The 20,307-nt window shown below is 35.5% G+C and overlaps 1 protein-coding gene across 21 annotated transcripts in view; it reads left to right on the forward strand.

Moving 5' to 3' along the window:
• Positions 1-413: 413 nt before the first annotated feature.
• The window catches only part of LOC114270634 (uncharacterized), a 36,271-nt gene continuing 16,377 nt past the window's right edge, over positions 414-20,307 (forward strand). For 6 of the 21 annotated variants that reach the window (XR_014346705.1, XM_082899087.1, XM_082899088.1 and 3 more), the window contains exons 1-19: positions 414-678; positions 817-879; positions 978-1,050; positions 1,811-1,933; positions 3,822-3,991; positions 4,939-5,088; positions 5,610-5,756; positions 7,413-7,473; positions 7,781-8,103; positions 8,694-8,822; positions 11,143-11,262; positions 11,476-11,562; positions 11,866-11,988; positions 12,143-12,263; positions 12,363-12,488; positions 13,065-13,199; positions 14,498-14,646; positions 14,841-14,981; positions 19,283-19,555. Coding sequence is in view for 12 of the 21 variants with exons in the window: in XM_082899087.1 (XP_082755213.1) it covers positions 823-879; positions 978-1,050; positions 1,811-1,933; positions 3,822-3,991; positions 4,939-5,088; positions 5,610-5,756; positions 7,413-7,473; positions 7,781-8,103; positions 8,694-8,822; positions 11,143-11,262; positions 11,476-11,562; positions 11,866-11,988; positions 12,143-12,263; positions 12,363-12,488; positions 13,065-13,199; positions 14,498-14,646; positions 14,841-14,981; positions 19,283-19,555 (2,508 nt within the window). In the remaining 9 variants the exon portion in view is untranslated. Of the gene's footprint in view, positions 741-816; positions 880-977; positions 1,051-1,810; positions 1,934-2,236; positions 3,992-4,938; positions 5,089-5,609; positions 5,757-7,412; positions 7,474-7,780; positions 8,104-8,693; positions 8,823-11,142; positions 11,263-11,475; positions 11,563-11,865; positions 11,989-12,142; positions 12,264-12,362; positions 12,489-13,064; positions 13,200-14,497; positions 14,647-14,840; positions 14,986-19,282; positions 19,556-20,307 lie in introns of all 21 variants that reach the window. The other 15 variants (XR_003631996.2, XM_028212175.2, XM_028212174.2 and 12 more) reach the window with 5 other exon arrangements.

The raw sequence follows: 20,307 nt of genomic DNA on the forward strand, positions 1-20,307 counted from the left end.
ACTTACAACTTATAATGGAATACACAACTCAAAATTCTATTCAAAGTTCATAATTTTTTTTAAAAAAAAATTCTTACTTTTTTATTTTAAACATAAAAAATAAAATGTGGCAATTTTTTTTAAAAATAAATAAATTTGTGTACTGTTCCGATCAACCGACTGGATGTCCTGGGGGACAACCGGTTAGTCCAAATTTGTCCGCCTTCGACAGTGTTTTCAAAAATGAGTGTAAAATTAATTTTTAAAAGTTATAAACAAACACCATGTTCAAACTAAATGGTAGAACTAAAGTTTGAGAGCTCCACCAAATAGAGCCTTCAATTTTTAGCGTTAAAAAAAAAAAAAAAAAAAAAACTATAACTAAATATAACATGAGTTATAAGCATAACTAATTTTTTTATCATAGCTAAAAAAAAAAAAGCAGTAGAGCGAAACCATGATAGGCCTCAGGATCTTTTGAGGACTGCAGGTTAAGCCCAAGTGTTTCATGTGGATAAACCAAACATGGCCGAGTTCAGCTCGATTGAACCAAAAACCCTAATGGGCCTACTAGATCACAGCAAAAAAGCCCTAACCTTACAGGAAAGAAGAATAGTTTAAATAAGTCATCCAAGCACTGTAATCAATTGCCAACGCTTCCTCTTCTTCTCCGCTTTTCTTCCTCGCCCTGCGCTATCTGTAATTATTTTCTGTTTTATTTTCTTTCCCTTCCACTATTTTCCTGGCAATCAAACAGAATGGTGAGATTATAATATTGTTGTAGTCTTGTAGTGCTAATGTAGTTTGCTTGTGTTTTCATGTGGGTTTTAATTACAGTGCAAAATGGTGAGGCCTAAGGCTCCCCGAAAGAAGCAGCAACAGCGCGGTGTCGACTTCAAAGTAAGTTCTTTATTTTGAGTTTTTTTTTTAAAATTTTTAAAAATTGATTTTTAATTTTTTTTACTGTATTTATTGATTTTTTATTTTTTATTTCGTAGAAAATAAAACGAAAGATTGGTCGGAAATTGCCACCGCCAAAAAATGCTACAAACACTGAAATCAAATCCAAAGGTGAAGTTTTTTGTACTTCAAATGCTTTATATATATATATATATAGATACATACATACATACTAGAAGTGACTGTGCATATGATCATTCTGTTTCAGAAAAATAAGATTGTAAACTGTATGATTGAATTCAAAATATGAGAATTGAAATGAATTTGGAAAAATCAAAAGTTGAGAGATTTGGTAGAAAAAAAAAAAAAAAGAGAAAAAACCCTGAATTTAGTGCATTGCCGGCCATGTAACTACTGATATAGGGGTATTTTGGTGAAATCCAAAAAATGAGATGTCAACACCAACTTTAGCCTTCACATAAATAATAGTATAGATAGATATAGAAGATAATAGTATAGATAGAATATATATTTGCTCCCTGTGTTGTTTAAGTTCATGTCATTTATGTTTAATGTCAACGTTCAAATGATAGAACTTTCCTAGATAGAATTGAAGTGGCATGGCATATTTTTCAATTACATGATAGATGATTCTATACCAATAAGAGGAATAGAGTAATATTCCCAGTTCCAAATGTCTGAAAGGAAAAATGAAAAAAATTGATAAACAATGCAACAATTTTAGCAAATCTTAATTATCTAGTATATATATATATATTAGATAACAACTGAACTCCCTTTTTTTTTTTTTTCCTTTTCTTTTCTTTTTCTGTTTACGTGAAATGACAACAAGTTTGAGTTGAATTAATGTTGTTGAAAAGAACAAGAATTACATTCCTAAAGAAAGCGCTATGTTGTGGATTATGAGCAGCCATTATCCTTCCCGAGCAGAGTGTAGCATCAGAAAAGGCGGGTTTGGCAGTGAGCAAAAAAGGTTTGACATTGAAAGAGCTTCTTCAGCAAACATCTCATCACAATTCCAAAGTCCGAAAAGGTATTTTGTTATTAATCTAAAACTCTATACTAGTGTAAAGGATTTGCTATAATAGTGGTTGGATTTTTGTACCTGTGGACCTACAAATGAATAGAAATGAATATTAATGCTTAAGCTCACCTTTTGTAATGAGGTGTATTCTATGAAGTATGGATACTTCAAAATAGGAGCCATAGCGGTATCCGACACGGAGACACGCCGGGGACACGTATGCGACATGCCAAATGGCTTGTCCCATTAATTTTATTATTATTATTATTATTATTATTATTATTATTATTATTTATTTTATTTTTTTTGCAGAGAACATGGCAGGGACACAGGGACACGCCGGGGACATGGTTGGGACACACATTTTCTTTTTTTGTTGGGTACACTCTGGGGACACTTCGGGGACACGCGTGTCCAAATATAGATAATTTATTAATTTGTTTAAATATAGTGGTTTATATATATATATATATATTTATATATTGAATTAATGTTAGTTTTTATTAATTTTGATTATTTGGTAACATAATATTAATCTACATGGCAAATATATATAAAAATAAATTAAAAAAAAATGTGCCATGCCCCCCGCCCTGTTTGTATCCTAATTTTTTTGAAATCACCGTGTCTTGTCCCGTGTCCGTGCCCGTGCCTGTGCTTCATAGGGTGCATTGTATTTTTTACTGTTCAATCGGATTTATTGTAATGGGCCTGTGGAGGCCCCCCTCATTGGCCCGGAGGCTTTGAGCTTTGTAGTCTTATGGTGCATAGTGGATTTGATCTTCGTGGATGTAGGCACATTGCCAAACCATTTATATTTTTTGTTTATTGTGTTTGATTTATTAATTTATACTATTTGTGGATTGGAAGTTGAAACCATTTGTTTCTCACAAGCTTGATGCTTCCCCCTTCCTTGGAGATGCTATTCTTGCTTGCCTCTTTCAAACTGTGAAATTTCTTATTGTCTTGGCAGAATATAATTTTGGTTACATTATGTTGAAGAAATATTTTCTTGATAGGCTATTCATTTGATGGGATATTATACATGAAGTGGTTGCTTGAAAAAGAATCCCTTTTTTTGACATGAAATATTTTTCTTTTTGGTCTATTGATATGATACCATTATTGGTGGGTGACATTAATCTGCTGTTAGCTTCAAAGAAGAATTGGCCTAGACAAGCAATCAAGCTGTGCATGAGTTTGGGTGCTTGGACTTCTAGGATCAATTTTTCACGGTCCCTTTCTGGTGCAGAGGCTCCCATTGCTGTCAGAAGGCTGTGAAGTTGAATGTTGCTGATGCAGTCCTCTAGCTTTGTTTGTTTTTGTTTTGATGGTTTCCATTTTGTCTTGCTTTGCTTCTTTTTTGGTGCTCTGTGGTTGTCCCCTTGCCCCCTAGCATGTTATTCACTCAGCCCAAAAAAAAAAAAAGAGAAGAAAAAAACATAAATATTTTTCTTTCTTTTTTTTATTATCAAGAAAGATTACATTCAGTAGATATCCTATCTAAACTATAGAGCTTCTAGTTACCACAATAACTACCCTACAATTTCATTTAGTTCAACATTATTGTCATGATCTTGAAAAAACTACTTATCATAATTTTTAAATAATGTGAATTATGCAATTTGTCTGCAATAAAAATTGCTACATTGTCATTGTTATTTGCGTTACCATGTTGTCCAATGTGTTACTGATGGCTTTTGTATGACTTTAATTTGATTTTTGCATGTAGGTATCCGCCGTATTATTATGTGATTTATTAAGTCATTAACTGTGTTAAGTTGAACTTGAAGTAGTTCACTATTATAACTGCCCCTTTGAGAGACTTGTTTTAAATTTGAGGTTCTTTATATTGATTGGCCATTTTGTTAACACGACTTCCTCTTTTTATTCCAAGATGCTTTGATTGGCATTAGGGATATTTTTCTTAAATACCCAACAGAGTTGAGATTGCATAAACTTGCCGTTATAGAGAAGCTGCGTGAACGCATTAGTGATGATGATAAACTGGTTCGGGAAACACTATATCAACTTCTTAAGTCAGTGATTTTCCCTACCTGTAAAGAGGTAATTCTTGATTCTTGTTCCTTTGCTGTAAATGCCAGGTCTGGCATTTCCTCAATTCAGTATTTCCTTGCTAAATTCTTCTTGCACTTGGTCTCATAAACTATGTTCAATAGTTAATACATAATGTTTTTATTCTGTGTCTAATTTAGTCTAAAACAGCCAACAGAGAATTTTATTTATTTATTTCATTAACATACATACAGTACACATCCAAGTGGCCCAAGACCCTTTCTTGTCTAACGTTCTGTTTTTAAGGAAACCTTTTATACTATTTGTACGTGTTCTTGATATCTATTGTCCTGTATTTGGTTGTGAATATATACTGATTAAAAACATTATGGGAGGACTCCATGGTGAGATGTTTCGCTCATATTTGATGGTGATTTTTTATTTGGATTTAGAGAGATCAATGGGTCATGTTCTGTGCACCAAAATTTATAGTCAGTATACTATTAGGTTTTATAAGGTTTTCTCCCCCTTATTTTGGTGTGTGTAATCCTGACTTTTGTCCACTGGGCCCTCTTGGACCCCTCCCCCAAACACCAAAGCACCCTCCTTGCAGGCCATTCCACAGTGCCAGAGAATCTATGAAATATATGCCATTTTTCATGTTTAAAAATTTAAACAAAATTTTGAAAAGGTTAAAACACCACTAGCTGGGCTGATGCTTGAATTTAATGTGGGAGAGTGCATTAGTGAAGCAAAAACTCAGAAATGGGTGCCCGCTTCCAAAAGTCAAAATTTGAACTGCTTCACTCGGTTTGCAACCCTTTAGCTTCTGTGTGTTTCGTACTTTTATTACATCTGCAGGTTTTCTGACTCTAGCAAGAGCAGATCTTGAGAAGACATTCCCTCTAATTGTTTGATTGTTACTGTTGATTTCTTCAATTGTCCATAGTGGCTGATTCTCTGTCCATTGTAGCTGATCCTGTGCCTTTTTTATGCAGGACAATCAAGGACCTTTCATTTCACTGATGATGGCATATATTTTCAATGCAATGACACATTTGGCAATTGATGTTCGGTTGATGGCTTTCAAATTTTTTGACCTTGTTGTTCAGTACTACCCATCGTCCTTTTCCTTATATTCTGAAAAGGTAGTTAAATTATTTGTTTCGGTAAAATATTAGAGTTGTGAGTTAATTAATTACTTGATGTTGACATATGCATTTATTATTTCTTCCATTTCTTGATAGTAGTTGCCTCTGAGGCACACCAAACTATGTGATTTTCTCTATTAAAATAGTATTTAAGGTTCAAGTCAACAATACTTGAGCTATATATTTCTTTATCATATGCTTAATTGATTCACCCAAAAGAATACTATGGCTGTTTCTTTATGTGTGAATTTGGTGAAGTAGATACTGGTTTTTCCTTTATTAATTTTGAAACTTGTTCTTGCTATTACAACTGTTGTAGGTGGTAATGTTTGTAATGATTCCATTAGTTTGTTTATTTTCCTTTCCTTTCTGTTTCTTTCTTTCTTTCTTTTTCCTCTTCCTCCCTCTTGTTTATTATTTTGCTCAAATATTGTGACTGGTCCAATTAGTTTGTCAATTGATTTGTATTTGAAGCTCATGTTTGTAATAGATTTCTTCATTTGATACGCCATCAACAGATTTTCCAAAACTACGAAGATGTATTACGAAAGAATCAGTTCTATTTACAGGACAAGGGCAAGCTTAAGAATGTTCTTGCAGGGCTAGTTCACTGCTTGTTATTGTTGCCAAGTAGTAAGGCAGATCATGATTCACCATGTGAAAAGGTACTTTCTTGCTGTCAACCTAGAGGACTATTTAATTTGTGCATTTTCATTTATATTTGTAACACAATGTTGTTTGAAAGAAGTTGTTTGAAGCTTTCATTTTTTAGCCTTGGTTTCCTACTTTTATTTTGTCAATTTTTCATATTTTTGCCTGATCTTGTTTATTAACATTTAGAGGAATCTCACCACTTCTAGTCTAGGATATTAAGATGCTGAGCTTGAATGTGATGTTTCCATATGAATTTCATATTTTGCTAGCATCAATTTTGTTGTAATGTAGATGTAGCTTGTTTTTGTTCCTAGTAAATGAACTATACTGGACTGGCTTAGAAAGTAGGACAAATAGCCTTCCCTTTGACCACTCCTCGTTCTTGCAATAGGTTTGTGAGTATCGATGTGTTTCTCTGTGGGACTGTTCTCTTTCAATTTGAGTGGGCGACATTCGATCTGAAGATTGAAGACAATGCTGGGAAGGGAGGATTCAAATTAGTGGAAAGAGGCGTGGGCCAAGAACGCTAACACTTCCAAGAACATGTCATCCGCATTGGACACCCGTTGGACACTCTCTACATGTGTTGGACACAAGTCTAAATGTGTCGTCATTATTTTTTATTTTTAGAACCAGACATGCTTCAGAAACTTGGGGACACGTGACTATAAGTTAGATACTATTGCATGAATGAAGAAAATAACTTAGGATCCAATGATAAAATAAAAATAATGTGTATACCTATAATCCTTTGTTAGATATTTAGTATTCTAAATTTTAAAACTTCCAATTTATTTGTGTATATGACCTTTTTAAAATAGATGTTAAGAATTTTTGTTCACACTTCCTTTCCAATAATATAGAATGTTTAATGTCTTACTATTTTGATATTATAAAATATAATTGTATCTTGGGATTAGCATTAAGCGCTTAACTCACTGCTTAATTCAGATAATTTGCTATTTGGTGAAGGGGGAAATAATCTGGAAGCTCATCCAGACAATCCCAATTAGTAAGAAATCCAGGGGGCCTTATCCCAGGCAACAAAAGGCCAACCAAACCATGGACTAGGGGACAATTGGGAGCCCTATGTTTTTTTCCTCTCTCTCTCTCTCTCTCTTGTCCTCCCAATCCAGCAATCAAACAGGGCCGAATAGTTAAAAAAGTTCTTTTGAATTGAGTTGTTAGTTCCTTATAATCTTTCACTCCTGGCTGGTTAGGACATAATCCTCTTTTGACAACTTGGAGTAAATTTCTTATTATGGTTTTTTGAATGGACACTGTAGTGCTAATTGCATGTAAATCATTATGCCCCTGTCCGGCATGTCAACTATTTTGCATCAGTAGCTGTTGGAATTAGGAAATAGTGATATTATAATTATGGTAGTGTTGAAATTAGGAAAGAGTGATATTGTAATTATGGTAGTATGTATAAAATCTGTGATTGTGTCAATCACAGATTTAATACCTTTTTTATCTTCGTTTCCTATTTTGTTCGTTTCTTATTTTGTTTGTTTCCTATTTTGTAATATTGTTTCATTATAAATACAAGGCTCTACCTCATTCATAGGTAAGCCAAATAATTATTTTCATTCTTTTTGGTATCAGAGCCAAAACACAAAAACCCTAGAACACTCTGGGTATATAATGATCTTTTTATGTATTAGGATGATGCTGCACAAGGGATTTTACATGCTTTTGAGCCTGACACACCTAAACATGCTGCTGGTAAGTGAAAGGACATTATACCTTGAATTTTAACGTTTTCCCCATTGCATCTTCCACTGCTGTTTGCATCAGATTTCTCAGGTCATTTTAATCTTTGAATTTTAATGTTTCTGTGTTTGAATCTGTATGATTTTTTGGACTACCTGGGTCCTAGACCAGCACCATGAAGTTTTCTGTAATTCATGATGGTCCTTGCACTTTTCTTTTTGGGTTACATTTTTCTTATATGATTTTGATTTTGATTTTTTGATAAAGTGAGATAATAATGATTTTAATGTTCTACCTGCTGCTATCTTTGGCTTTGTAGGATTTTCTGTCATCAAAAAGAAACTAGAGGACCTTATGCCCGTTTTACTTAGTTGTTTCCAAGATTTTATTCGATTGGTTCATACTATGCGACACCTTGATGTGCAATCGTTTGATTGTATGCTATTTATACTTCAGAGCATAGACCTTGTAGTCAGGTTCTTTGCTTATGGGATCGATAACAGTCAGCATGAGCTACAAGTGTCTATGCTGCCTTGTGAAGGATTGGATGCAACCATACGAAGTCAAACTATCATGCCATCGTCATTAAAGAAGTTATTTGATTTGTTCCCCCTCAACCCAACACATCACCTTTCAGGAAAGGTACGGTTGTATTAAATATGATGTTATAATGTTTTTTTATTGCTCCTATAGTGTTTTTCCCTCTTTAGTTTTTCCTTTGAATTTAAATAACACACACATGCAAAACATATAATTTTATATATTTAATATATGTTATATATTTGGATATTTATATATTTATTATATGTCCAATATTTATTTTTAGCAAACTTATCAGCCGTGCATATGCTACTCCGGTGAAAAAAAGGGGGATAAAAAAAACAAGATGGGACACTTCCTCCAGCGTGTCCGACAGTGTCTGTAGTTGACATGTGTTTTGGACACTAGTACGTGATCTTTGGAGAGGAGAGGTGTCTGTGCTTCATAGATTATACATAATCCAACTACTCACAATGATGACAATGTGCTTCATAGATTATACATAATCCAACTACTCACAATGATGACAATGACGTGTGGGGTCCACACCTCACCTCATTGTGAGTAGTTGGTAAGTTAGTGTGTAGTTCATTAGGGATCTCTAGTATTTTTGCAATAGAAACTCTTCTAACTGCACTCCCTGTCATTGTAGCATGGATTAAAATTTTTTTTCTTTCTATTTTCTGAAACAGGATGATGATAAATATTTCGCCGTCAATATTATAATTACAGAAATCTTTTTACACACAACTGACTGGCAATGTCCTGCTGCTCTGTCTGAAAAATTTCTTGAATTCGTTGCATGTGCTCTCTCTGAAGAGGTATGGTACTTGAACTATTGAATTTCATGTTCTTTGAAGGTTTTTTCTGTAGAATCTGTCAAGCCTTTATCGGCAACACATGAATTTAAGATTGGGAGTTGAGTGAAACAGGTAGATGAGTTATTACTATACTCATTATTTATTTCAAGACTCTGGAACCAACTATGTGGAAAGAGCATTTGCATGTTAGTTGTCATTGTTTTGCTGTAATTTGAGAACATGGAGATGTCGCTAACTGCGCTAGAGGCTTTGTGATCTTGGAATTTCAAGCCGAGACTTTTTGTTTTTGTGACACTTCTGTGTATTGCCACGCATTGAGAAAACTATTCTCTAGCAGCTAATAAAAGTTGGTTACCTGGTAATAAGTAATATACCCTCTTCACTGTAACAGCGTCTTCCTCTCCACTGGGTCACAATCACCACCACCACCACCACCACCAGCAGATTGAACCACCTTAACAACATCGTCCATTGAATATACAGGGCAAGGTAAACATTGCTCATCAAATTAATAAACATTGCTCTAGACTCCATTCCAATTAGTTTAGCAAGCGTCTTGAATTTTTCCAGTGAACTATGGAAATTTCCAACCAATTTCACATCAGCCAATTATTCAACCAACAATGGAATTTTTCAGAAAAATTGAACTGAATGTTACCAGCTATGAAGCACGGGTACGAGTACCGGTATGATACGGGTACATCAATACAGTAAAATCTCAAAAAAATAGGGTATACATACGGCTTGGTACATTTGTAAAAAAATATTTATTTTTGATTTGGAGTCTTGAAAAAATTGATTAAATGGTTTAATTTGTTAAGGTTCAACTTACAATTAACATTTAATGCCAAAAGTAAAGGTATAAACCAAAATTAAATGCCATTATACTAAATAACTTATAACCATAGCTTAATTTTAAAATCATGCTAAGTATAAAATTAAAAATAAGAAAGAAGTCTAGTGAAATGAATTTTATCTTTGCAATAGAAGAAAATATTGTTTCGATTGAGGCATGGTCTGGCTTGTATATATACTAGGTACGTTTGAGTACGTCAAAAATTAAGAAGAAAAAATTTGAGTACATGTTTCGTGTATTCGGTACGTATGCAGAAGTACCATACGAAGTACTATACGTTGGTAAGTACCCGGTACGGATACAACTTGTTTTTCAAAGTACCCATGCTCCATAGGTTACCAACCAATATAATTAAATTGGTTATGTCAACATACCTCAAATGAACAACGATGATGAAGAAATGTTTTGGTGAAGTGGTATGAGAGAGCAAATTATTTACAACTAAATTTCAAACTTCACGTTATGAACATGAAATGTAGGGTTCTTGGGCAACACACAAACAGAGATCTGTGCCTTCTCAAATTAGGCTCATGTCACAATTATTGTTAATTTGGATGGAATTTGTAATGGTAACACTTTAGCCCTAAACCATGTGAGGATGAATTTGCATATATTTAAAAATTGGGGAGGTAAAGTGCCCCATGGCCAAACCACAAGGGTGTAGTCCGGATTTTGGCCTATGCGTATAAAAAATATTAGCAAAAATATGCTAACTAACTTTAATGATACTAAACTAAAAGCAAATACACTTCCCAACCAAGCAACCACTAACAAGAAATATTGGTCATTAAAACCACCTAATCAGCTAAGCCCATGATTTGAAAATACGGTAACACCCTAATTGTGAACTAACTTAAGTAATGAGACTAAGGGAGTGTTTGGCATGTGCTAAAATAGCACATGCTATTTTAGCATATTATCCTATTTGGGTCACATCACCTCTCTACCACATCACTTCAAATCCAACCCATATTTCATGTTTTTTCGTAAAAAGTATACTTAATTAGATTATCCCAAACACTTTCTAACTTAAAGACAACATATACAATAGTCAAAATTAAACCAAAATTTTCTTGTGCAATGTCACAAATGTCTCATATGAAATTACCTATATGCTCGTGTCCTTATCGCAATCTAATGATCAGAGACTCCATGCCATAATCTTACGTAGTCTGATTGCTCAACACTGAACCACCTATTAACCATCTTAATGCAAGCTGGTCTCAATAGAGAGGGTGCTTGTTGAATGATTGGTTCCCAGATCGAGGCCAGCCTAAATCTAATATGATCTGTCAATTTATATCATATGTTTTGAGGTGGATGTGGAGTGGGTGCTACTAATTCAAGGCTTTAAATCTTACTCTTCTTTTTGCCTTTCTGGCATCTGGTCTCTATACTTCAGAGATTTTTGGGATGATTTTTTCTTTCAGTAATTCAAGGTAACTTGGTATTTGTTAATTGCAGATATGCAGTGGCACACAGTCTGGTAAAGCATTCCATGAAAAGCACATACTTTCACTAATTCCTTTTATTCCGAAACTTGTATTCCAAGTAGCGGGTTTTTGGAAGTCTCGTATTCTACAGGTTTGCATTATTTTTTCCTCAAATAAGTTGGTACTAGGGGCTATTCTTAGCCATTTCTCATCTCAAATTTTTTACTTTTCTTTTGATGATGGCATCTGTTTAAGAACTTCGGTGATCCTGTACTTCTAGATCTTTTCTCTAAGATGTTGGAGTTCCTGAAAAAATTATGAATTTTATAATTGTAATTTTGAATGGTTGGTACTTCAATTGCAGGCTTTTACAGAGACTTTCAAAAGTTGCAATCTAGAGTCTTCACTGAAATGGGCTTGCCTTTCTGCAATTGAAGAAATGCTGGTTCCGGTAAGCTCTTGGTTTTATAGTTCTACAATGCGCTCTATACTTGTAATTTGATATTTGATATTTGATATTTTATGGTATTGTCTACAGTTATCCACGTTTTACATTCTTGTAAAGCCTTTGGCTGTTTGCATACAAACATCACAAGTCTGTGTCTTTGTATCTATGTTGATTTCTTTTGACATTCTTTGGTGGACAAGACAAACTCATTTGGCTGTTCTCATGTAGACAGTAATTTTTTTTTCCTTCTTCTTTGTTCTTTCCTACTTTCAACTCCAAAATCCAATTTTTTGATGCAAATCACAGAGACAAGGCTTGAAGCAGCTAGATGCAAGTGATCCAGAATTGTTAGACTATCAGATTACTTGGATGAGAGAGCTTCCTCTGCTGCTAATCATGTTAGATGATAAACACCCATTACGTTCCAGGGTATGCATTTACTTTATCTAACAAGTGCTTGTTTAAAATCTTCTCTAGAAATTGGAGATGATGACATTAGAATCTTAGCTTCCTAGATACTAGTTTTCATATCCAATTGCCACATGGGTATTTTTTCCCTGAGTGATTGCAATGCTTGTTGCAGAGTGTACTGAGTCTTCTACTTCGGCTGGGACAATGTGCTGTTGCAAACACTTTCTTTGCACAGGAGTATGACAACATGCAGGACTCATTGGCAGAATTTTACTGTAATTGCATGGGTGAAAGTAAGAATTAAGTCTGAAAATTTTATATTGGCCAAATATACTTGTATATGCAGATTAGAGAACTTTTAGTTAACTTCTTGGTGACTTGTGGTGTTGCAGGAAATATATCTTATGGTCCTTTTGTTAAACTCAATAGAGATGCTCAGGAGTTTTCTATCTGTTGTCTTTATTATTTCTCTCATGTGGACTCCCTTCTGCTCAAGTCATTAGCTTGGTGCTGCTTATGTGAGTACATCTGTTGTTTCAAACACCATGACAAATTTCATTATGGATAATCTTAGATGCATTGACAAGTTAATGTTGTTCCATTTCTGTCATTTTGATGCTGGGTGTATGATGCGTGGTTTCAGTACTGACAGCAAATAATGGCTTAGACTCATCCTGTATATGTGTCAACTTATGCTGTACATGTTTTTATTTCCATTATTTTAACTGCAAGTGGCTTTATTTTTTAAATACATCAACAACCCATTTATTGAAAGGTTTGTGTAGCACTAAAACACCGCATTTACAACTGAAAAGTGTTTCTCTCATTTTAAGGGTAAATGTGCCCATGGAGTAAGCTGAAAAACAGGTGAATACTAAATGTGTTATACAATACTAGCAAGGTTATCCGCTTTTATTTAATAAATTGATGTTCGTGAGGCAAAATCCAAGTTAGGGAATATATTTATTGTTGATAGCAATGCAACTTAAAAAATTGGCACTTTAAGATGGCTAAAACTATGTCATTGTTTTTCTGTTGAGCGTGTTTATTTATTTATTCTTTGTCTAATCATCTTACTTCCCAATTTATTCCAGATGATGGTTTGGAACCAATTATAATATTTCGAATCATAGAGGTTCTGCATTCGTCCTATAAAGCTGGACATATTCAAATTGCTGACCACATTAGTTTCTTTGTCACCTTACTCTCATGCTTCAAAGTTTATGCTGGTAAGTTGGATACATTTACTTGTCACCCAGTTATTTTTTCAGCGATATCTCTGATATATGGGTTCTGTTGCCTGCTGTAAGCATGAATTCAATTTGATAAAATTTTCTGTTGGTAGAAGGCATTGTTCCCTTGCCAGTTTTGTGTTGTTACTAAATGGTAATTTGGTAATTTTGTGACAGAAGCAGTAGTTTTGGATGAGGGTAATCTCTTGGTGGGATGTTTATATTTTCTGATGAGTAATCATTCGTCTCAAGCTCTTTATTACTTACAACTTTTAGATGGCACCATATATCAACAATCTCCACCATATAAGCAGAGATTGCTAATTTTGTGCTCTAGATTTTTTCTTAAAATTTTAATTCCATGTTCCTGTGGAGTCTTCACAAAATCTCTAGTTATATCATAAACTTTTATCTTTCCCATTTCGACACATAACTTATTTCCTTGTATTTCTAAGTGATAACACCTTGAAGAATATGAGATTGTTTTCCTGTGATGAAGCCTGGTGACTCTAATGTTATGATTTTTAAACTCGTTTTTTCTCCTTTCTCTCCAATTTTCTTCACTTAATTTATCTTTAAATGGAGCTTCAAAATTCCTAAATAAGAAGGCCCTAGTTGTTTGCTCTTATTTTGTTTAATACTGAGGTTCATCCATCTCTCCCTGAGGCATTCTGTGTTCTAAATAGAATCTTCAGTGTTAACACACCAAAGAACACAAAACCAATAAAGTTACTATCTGTGTGATGTAACACATCATAGGGAAAGACAAGAAAGAAGAGAGGGGAAGAGCTGAAGGGCCACAACCCTCATACAACGGCCAAAGCATTAAACACTCAATATTATTCCAAAGTTGAAAAATACAATGTCAAAAAACTTAATATTTATAAGCTTGAAACCCTAATAAAAACAGGAAACTAGAATCCCTAAGAAAAAGGAAATAAATTAAAAAACTTTTAATTAACCTCTAATTAAAAATACAATAAATAGTAAGTGCTAAACCGACAGAGAAAATGAACTCGACCTTGAGTTTGCTTATAAATATTGAGCTCCTCCACGCAAACAAGATTTTCTGTCAGTTGTCTATGGTTATAAGCAAAGTTATTGTATGTCTAATGTGGTTGAAACTTCATGACTGTCTTCTCTATCAGGAGAAGAAAAATATGCTTTCCTGTTTCTCCATCTACCAATATCACTATTTATAATTTCTTTTAAGAGAGAATTTTTTTGCTTCTGAAATAGATCTTCAATTAATGAGTTGGTTATATTTAGTATGACGCGTGGCTTGTGTTATGCAGAAAAGAGTTGTCCTATGTTGGAGAATGATGAGATCTCAAATTATGGAATTTTTAAGTCAATCACTCGTGCCGTCTGCTCTTGTTTGTTACAGATGGGTGATTATTATCTTCTTTTCCAGATACTAGAGAAAGTAGTTCTTGACCAGATAGTGAGTTGACTCAATCACCCTCGTCTCATTATCTGTTGTTTACTACATTTTTAGACTCTATATTGTATTATTTCTTCCTCATTTCGCTGATTCCATTGATTATTATTATTATTTATTTCTGTTACTGTTGATGTGTCTGCAAAAATAAACTTCTTACTGTAGCCCCATCCCCTTTTTTTATTTATTTATTTCAGATACTGAACCCAGCTTTAGACAATTTATGTGCTCTGCTCAGGATGCTTGTCGCGCTTGACGCTAGACCCACGAGATTTTCTCAACAGAGTATTATCAATCTAAGCAATTTCCTTCCAGGATACTTAATTGATGTTGTGTCTGTAAGTAATTATTCTCCTTGAACTTTTGTTGCAATCAATTTATAAAGATTACAATGAGCATTGTGGATTGTCTCATCATATCAAATTACTAATTCTGTCTAATTTAGCTGGCAGTGTTGGTTTTCATGAACACCTTTATTATTTAAGATTCTAGCAATTTAGAATGGTTCCTTCTCTCCACCCAAGGGTGGAAAAAAGAAAAAACCAGAAAATAATTTTACCTCCAGATTACCTTTTCTCTGTTCATCCCAAGCCTAATTTAACAAGTAGTAGCAGTCCTTGAAACTCTAGGAAGATAAACGTTAAATCATTAGCACCACTTAAAACGTCGTAGAATAGTTGTTATTTCAAATAAGAGCACTACCACTTAAAACGTCGTAGAATAGTTGTTATTTCAAATAAGAGCACCAGTACAGCCATTTATGTACATTCAATTATGATATGGATAGAAGTATACATAGAATTGAATTGAACATAGTAAATTAAGAAATTGAAATATTTTATTGAAATTATTTGTTACAATTTCCCAAAAAGTGAATCATAGATTCCTCTCTCCATCAGAGCAACAAGGCCATTATTCACTGACCCGTCTATGTCACCAAGTCTTCCTATAGCTATAGCCACCATTTGGTGGGACAGATTGCAAGAACTAAATTCCTTAACTTTGAGAAAATGTGTACAAAGATGTAGAAATTTAATGTATAAAGAGAAAAAGAGAATTGTATTATTGATTGATGTTTGTAATTGTTGAATTATTGAATGCTACAATGATTCCTATATATAGAAGAGTAGGTGGTGGTAGGTGGTAGGTGGAGTAGGTGAAGTGGAGGTGGTAGTGGTGTAGGTGAAGTGGAGGTGGTAGTGGTGTAGTGGGTTTAGTGGAGTAGGTGAGGTGGTAGTGGTGTAGTGGGTTAGGTTTAGTGGGTGAAGTAGGTGATAGGTTTTAACAGCCCCCCGCAAACTCAAGGGGGATAGGAACTAACCAACTTGAGTTTGGAGAGAGTAACAAAACAAGAAAATACATAAAAAATAAAAGAGGATAAGAGACACTGTATGGTCGTGTCAGACCGTTGTAGAAGACCGATGTAGAAGACACTGGCTCGTGTCGGACCGATGTAGAAGACAGTTTATGGGGTCATGTCGGACCGTTGTAGAAGACAGTTTACGGAGTCTTGCTGGACCCTTGTAGAAACTAACCGGAATCAATGTCGGGACAGTTTACAGAGTTTTGTCGGACCCATAAAGGAGCTAACCAGAATCAATGTCGGGACAGTTTACAGAGTCTTGTCGGACCCATGAAGGAGCTAACCGGAATCAATGTCGGGACAGTTTACAGAGTCTTGTCGGACCCATGAAGGAGCTAACCGGAATCAATGTCGGGACAGTTTACAGAGTCTTGTCGGACCCATGAAGGAGCTAACCGGAATCAATGTCGGGACAGTTTACAGAGTCTTGTCGGACCCTTAAAAAGTCGCACCCTCAAAATGTGTGCCTAATTTTTCAAAAAGGCGTGCCATCAAAAGACGTGCCCAATCCATAAAAAGGCGTGCCATCAAAAGTTGCGCCCTCAAAAAGCGCGCCCACTTCATCAAAAGTCGTGCCCGACAGAAAGCGTCGAGCCATCAAAAGGTGAGCCGGAGACGCGGCGAGGCACGTGAGCGACAGAGCGGCGTGTCGGCCGCGTCGTCAGTGTCAATATAAACCAATGCGGAGGCGGAGGAAACCAAACCAGACTGAAACCTCTGAACTTGTCATTCTGAAACAATCTGTAAATACTCTGTATCCAACCCTTCTCGGAAACACTCAACAACCCAAAAAACATGGCCTCTTCTTCCCGTTCAGCTACCCAGAACATGGCCTCCTCTTCCCGTGGTCTGCTCACTCTCTTTCCCGACCTCAACGAGTCAACAGGAGAGATAACAGGTGCGGTGGCCCGTGAACCTCAACCAAACACCTCTGGTTTTGCTCCGTTGAACTTTCCGATGCGGTCGGTGGAGCAAAAAATGGCAGTACAAACGGATATTGAGGCCAATCAGTATACATTGAAGTCATGTGTGGAAACCATGACTGCGGTCACAAACTTGTCGCACCGGCTGCAGAGTAGGACAAATGAGGTGCAGCAGTTAAACGCCCAACTGGCTCTGCTCCAGCGCATGTATAAGGATGCGCGAGCAGAGATAAGTGTGCTAAAGGCGGAAAATAAGGAGCTGAAGCGGAAGGCCACCGTGATGTTCCGATTTGGAGGTCCGCCATATGCTGCAGTGGAGGAGTATGGGGGAGTGAACGTGCTGGGCGGCGTGGAAAACACGGAGGCAGCACCGGCAAGGGCCGCTCAGGACGGAGGCAAGAAGAAGAGACCGGCGGCAGAGTAGAGAAGAAAAATCCCGCCTGTGGATGTGGTTGTTTGGGTTTGTTGTTGTTGTTGTTGTTTTTTTTTTTTTTGGTGTAAAATTGTGATCAGGGCGAAATCCCGATAGAAATAAAATGAGTGTATTGTGCAAATCCGAATGGCTTGAAGGTACAAGACTGAGCAGAAAAATTAGATGGAATGAATTTTTTTTATTTTTTTATTTTTTTATTTTTTTATTTTTAATAATAAAAAATTGAGGTTCAAGGAAAAGTTGGGCTGTGGAAAGAAGAAAAAGAAAAAGTAGCACCCACGTGAGTTCCATCCAATTTTTTATATATATAAGATAAAAAAAAGGTTTGGACGGTGGAAAAATATTTTAAAATAGAAAAAATTATATAATATAGTTATCTCTTTGAAATTATATGCTGGTGTTAATCAAAAAAGTGGGCCAAATTACCAATACCGCCAATCTTGTAGACATCCTGAAGTGGGAGACGAAGAGGCTTGTCTGATGGCCTCTTGGGCTCTGTAATCATGTCGAGGGCATCAAGAAGGGTTGGGCCCTTGTACCATGTTACCGGTGTAGAAGACACTGTATGAGTGTGTATATAGACTACCCAAAAGATATACATGGATATAGATATCGAGCCCTCAAAAGTCGTGCCCTATTTTGTGGCTTGGAATAGCAGGGGATTGAAACCAGACGCAAGGAAGGCCGGTGTCGCGACGGAGCTTTGGCAAAGGGACATCGACGTGCAAGCGGTGGTGGTCTCCGGCGACTGAACAGTAGTGCACTCAGAAAGGAAATTTCAAGGTATGTGTAGAAAAATTTTAGCAGATTAGGTTGAGGTCCGGCGGACGGCCAAGGCGAGGTTGCCGCCCGCCGGTGAAGCGAAAAATACTAAGTGCTTAACCTTGCTCTGATACCATGTAGAAATTTAATGTATAAAGAGAAAAAGAGAATTGTATTATTGATTGATGTTTGTAATTGTTGAATTATTGAATGCTACAATGATTCCTATATATAGAAGAGTAGGTGGTGGTAGGTGGTAGGTGGAGTAGGTGAAGTGGAGGTGGTAGTGGTGTAGGTGAAGTGGAGGTGGTAGTGGTGTAGTGGGTTTAGTGGAGTAGGTGAGGTGGTAGTGGTGTAGTGGGTTAGGTTTAGTGGGTGAAGTAGGTGATAGGTTTTAACAGCCCCCCGCAACTATATGGAGACTAGAGGTTTCGTAAATGATCATCTGGGCCTAGTCACTGTTGCATATGCTATCAAGAGACACTGCTTTTGTTGATCAAAAAGTGACTGACTGTCTATTTTGCAAAGTTCCATAGAAGTTTCTCATCGTATATGTTCTCTAATTTCTACGTTGGTTTTGGATACAACCCTTGTTGAAGGTCATTCAAGCTTTAACCTGTGAGTATGTTACAAATTATTCAACATTGTAGCACGTAGAACACAAAAACTGGCTCAATCGAGAAAACTCCATATAGAGCCATGTTGCCAAGGCATTTTGTTTAACCGGTCTTACTCTGAAAAAAGTGGTGGTGACCTTATGTCCTAGAGCTAACAACCATTTTTTGGTTACCAAGCCTCCTCCATGCCCCTGGACCAACATATGCTAGTATAATATTTATTTGTCATCCATCAATTACTGGCATTGGTTTTCCAGATGTAAAGAATCCTCAAAATATTTTCCACATTTTTTTGGTGGTTGGTTTTTTTGAATTGTTCCCGCATATTTTTGATTGAAACTTTGCAACCAAAAAAAAAGATCATGGTTAGTTTTTGTAGTTTATTTTCTAATTAGGTCCTTGGTGCTCCATGGGCCCAAGCAAAAGCTATGGGCATGTATATCTTCGGGAGATGTTTTATTGTTTTATCATGCTACTTCTTTGGCCTCTACTTTTTGTCACAATACCCACTTAATATTGAATCGTTCTACTTCTGATGCAGTCCTTTCCAGAAGATGATGATGAATCCCGCATCCCAGTCCTTAGAAGCACAAGACATTATTATTTCCTGCCTTGCTATATCTTGTTTTATAGGAGCAACAAACTACTCAATCTTGTTTTAAGGAAGATGGGATCTTTGGTAACTGAAAAGAGTAGGATAACTGCAATTGTTTCTGTTGTCCTACTGATGCATAAGGATGTTAAAGTCTGGAAAATTCTTTCATCATGCAAGACAGATATTGACTTCATTTTACAGAGTATACTCGTGGTACAGGTATGATTTTGCACCTAAAGCAAGAGACATCATTGTCGTCCTATTTACCTTTAAAGTTTATCTTTCATTTTAAGGCAATAAAACATTATCCAAAATTTGATCATTTTGTTTTTTATAGTGAACTGAGCTTTGTGTATATGTTTCTATTTCAAGGACAATAAAATTATATAGTCTAGAACTTTATCTATAATATAATAATGCAAGATTGGAAGGTTTGTTTCCAGAATTCATTTAATGTTTCCTATTTCTATGCTTGTAGACCCTTATGTAGTGACAGCAGCATGCCTTGTTGATGATAAAAATGTATATTTATTAGCTACAATGAAATCAAATGACTGCTTAATATGATATAAGTTAAGAAGCATGGACTAGCATGTTCATGTGTTATTGTATTGGATCCATGTTGGACACTCAGTCATTGGACACTTCCTGACAGACACTTGTCCAAACATGTTATATTAATTTTTATTTAATTATTTTAATTTTTGTAGACCCAAACACACTTCGGACACTTGGGGGAAACATGCTCTCGCTTAAACACTTCCTGACAGAAACTTGTCCAAATGTGTTATATTAATTTTTATTTAATTATTTTAATTTTTGTAGTCCCAAACACACTTTGGACACTTGGGGGAAACATGCTCTCGCTTAAAACACATTAAACTAATTATAAATTTGAGCAAATTAATTTAAGATATAATGATAAAAGAAAAACAGTAATGTTTGTTCCAAAAAAAATGTAGATTTATAAT

Source organism: Camellia sinensis, chromosome 12 (assembly GCF_055761805.1).
Source record: "Camellia sinensis isolate YWXY chromosome 12, ASM5576180v1, whole genome shotgun sequence".
In the NCBI taxonomy this organism is placed as follows: Eukaryota; Viridiplantae; Streptophyta; class Magnoliopsida; order Ericales; family Theaceae; genus Camellia; species Camellia sinensis.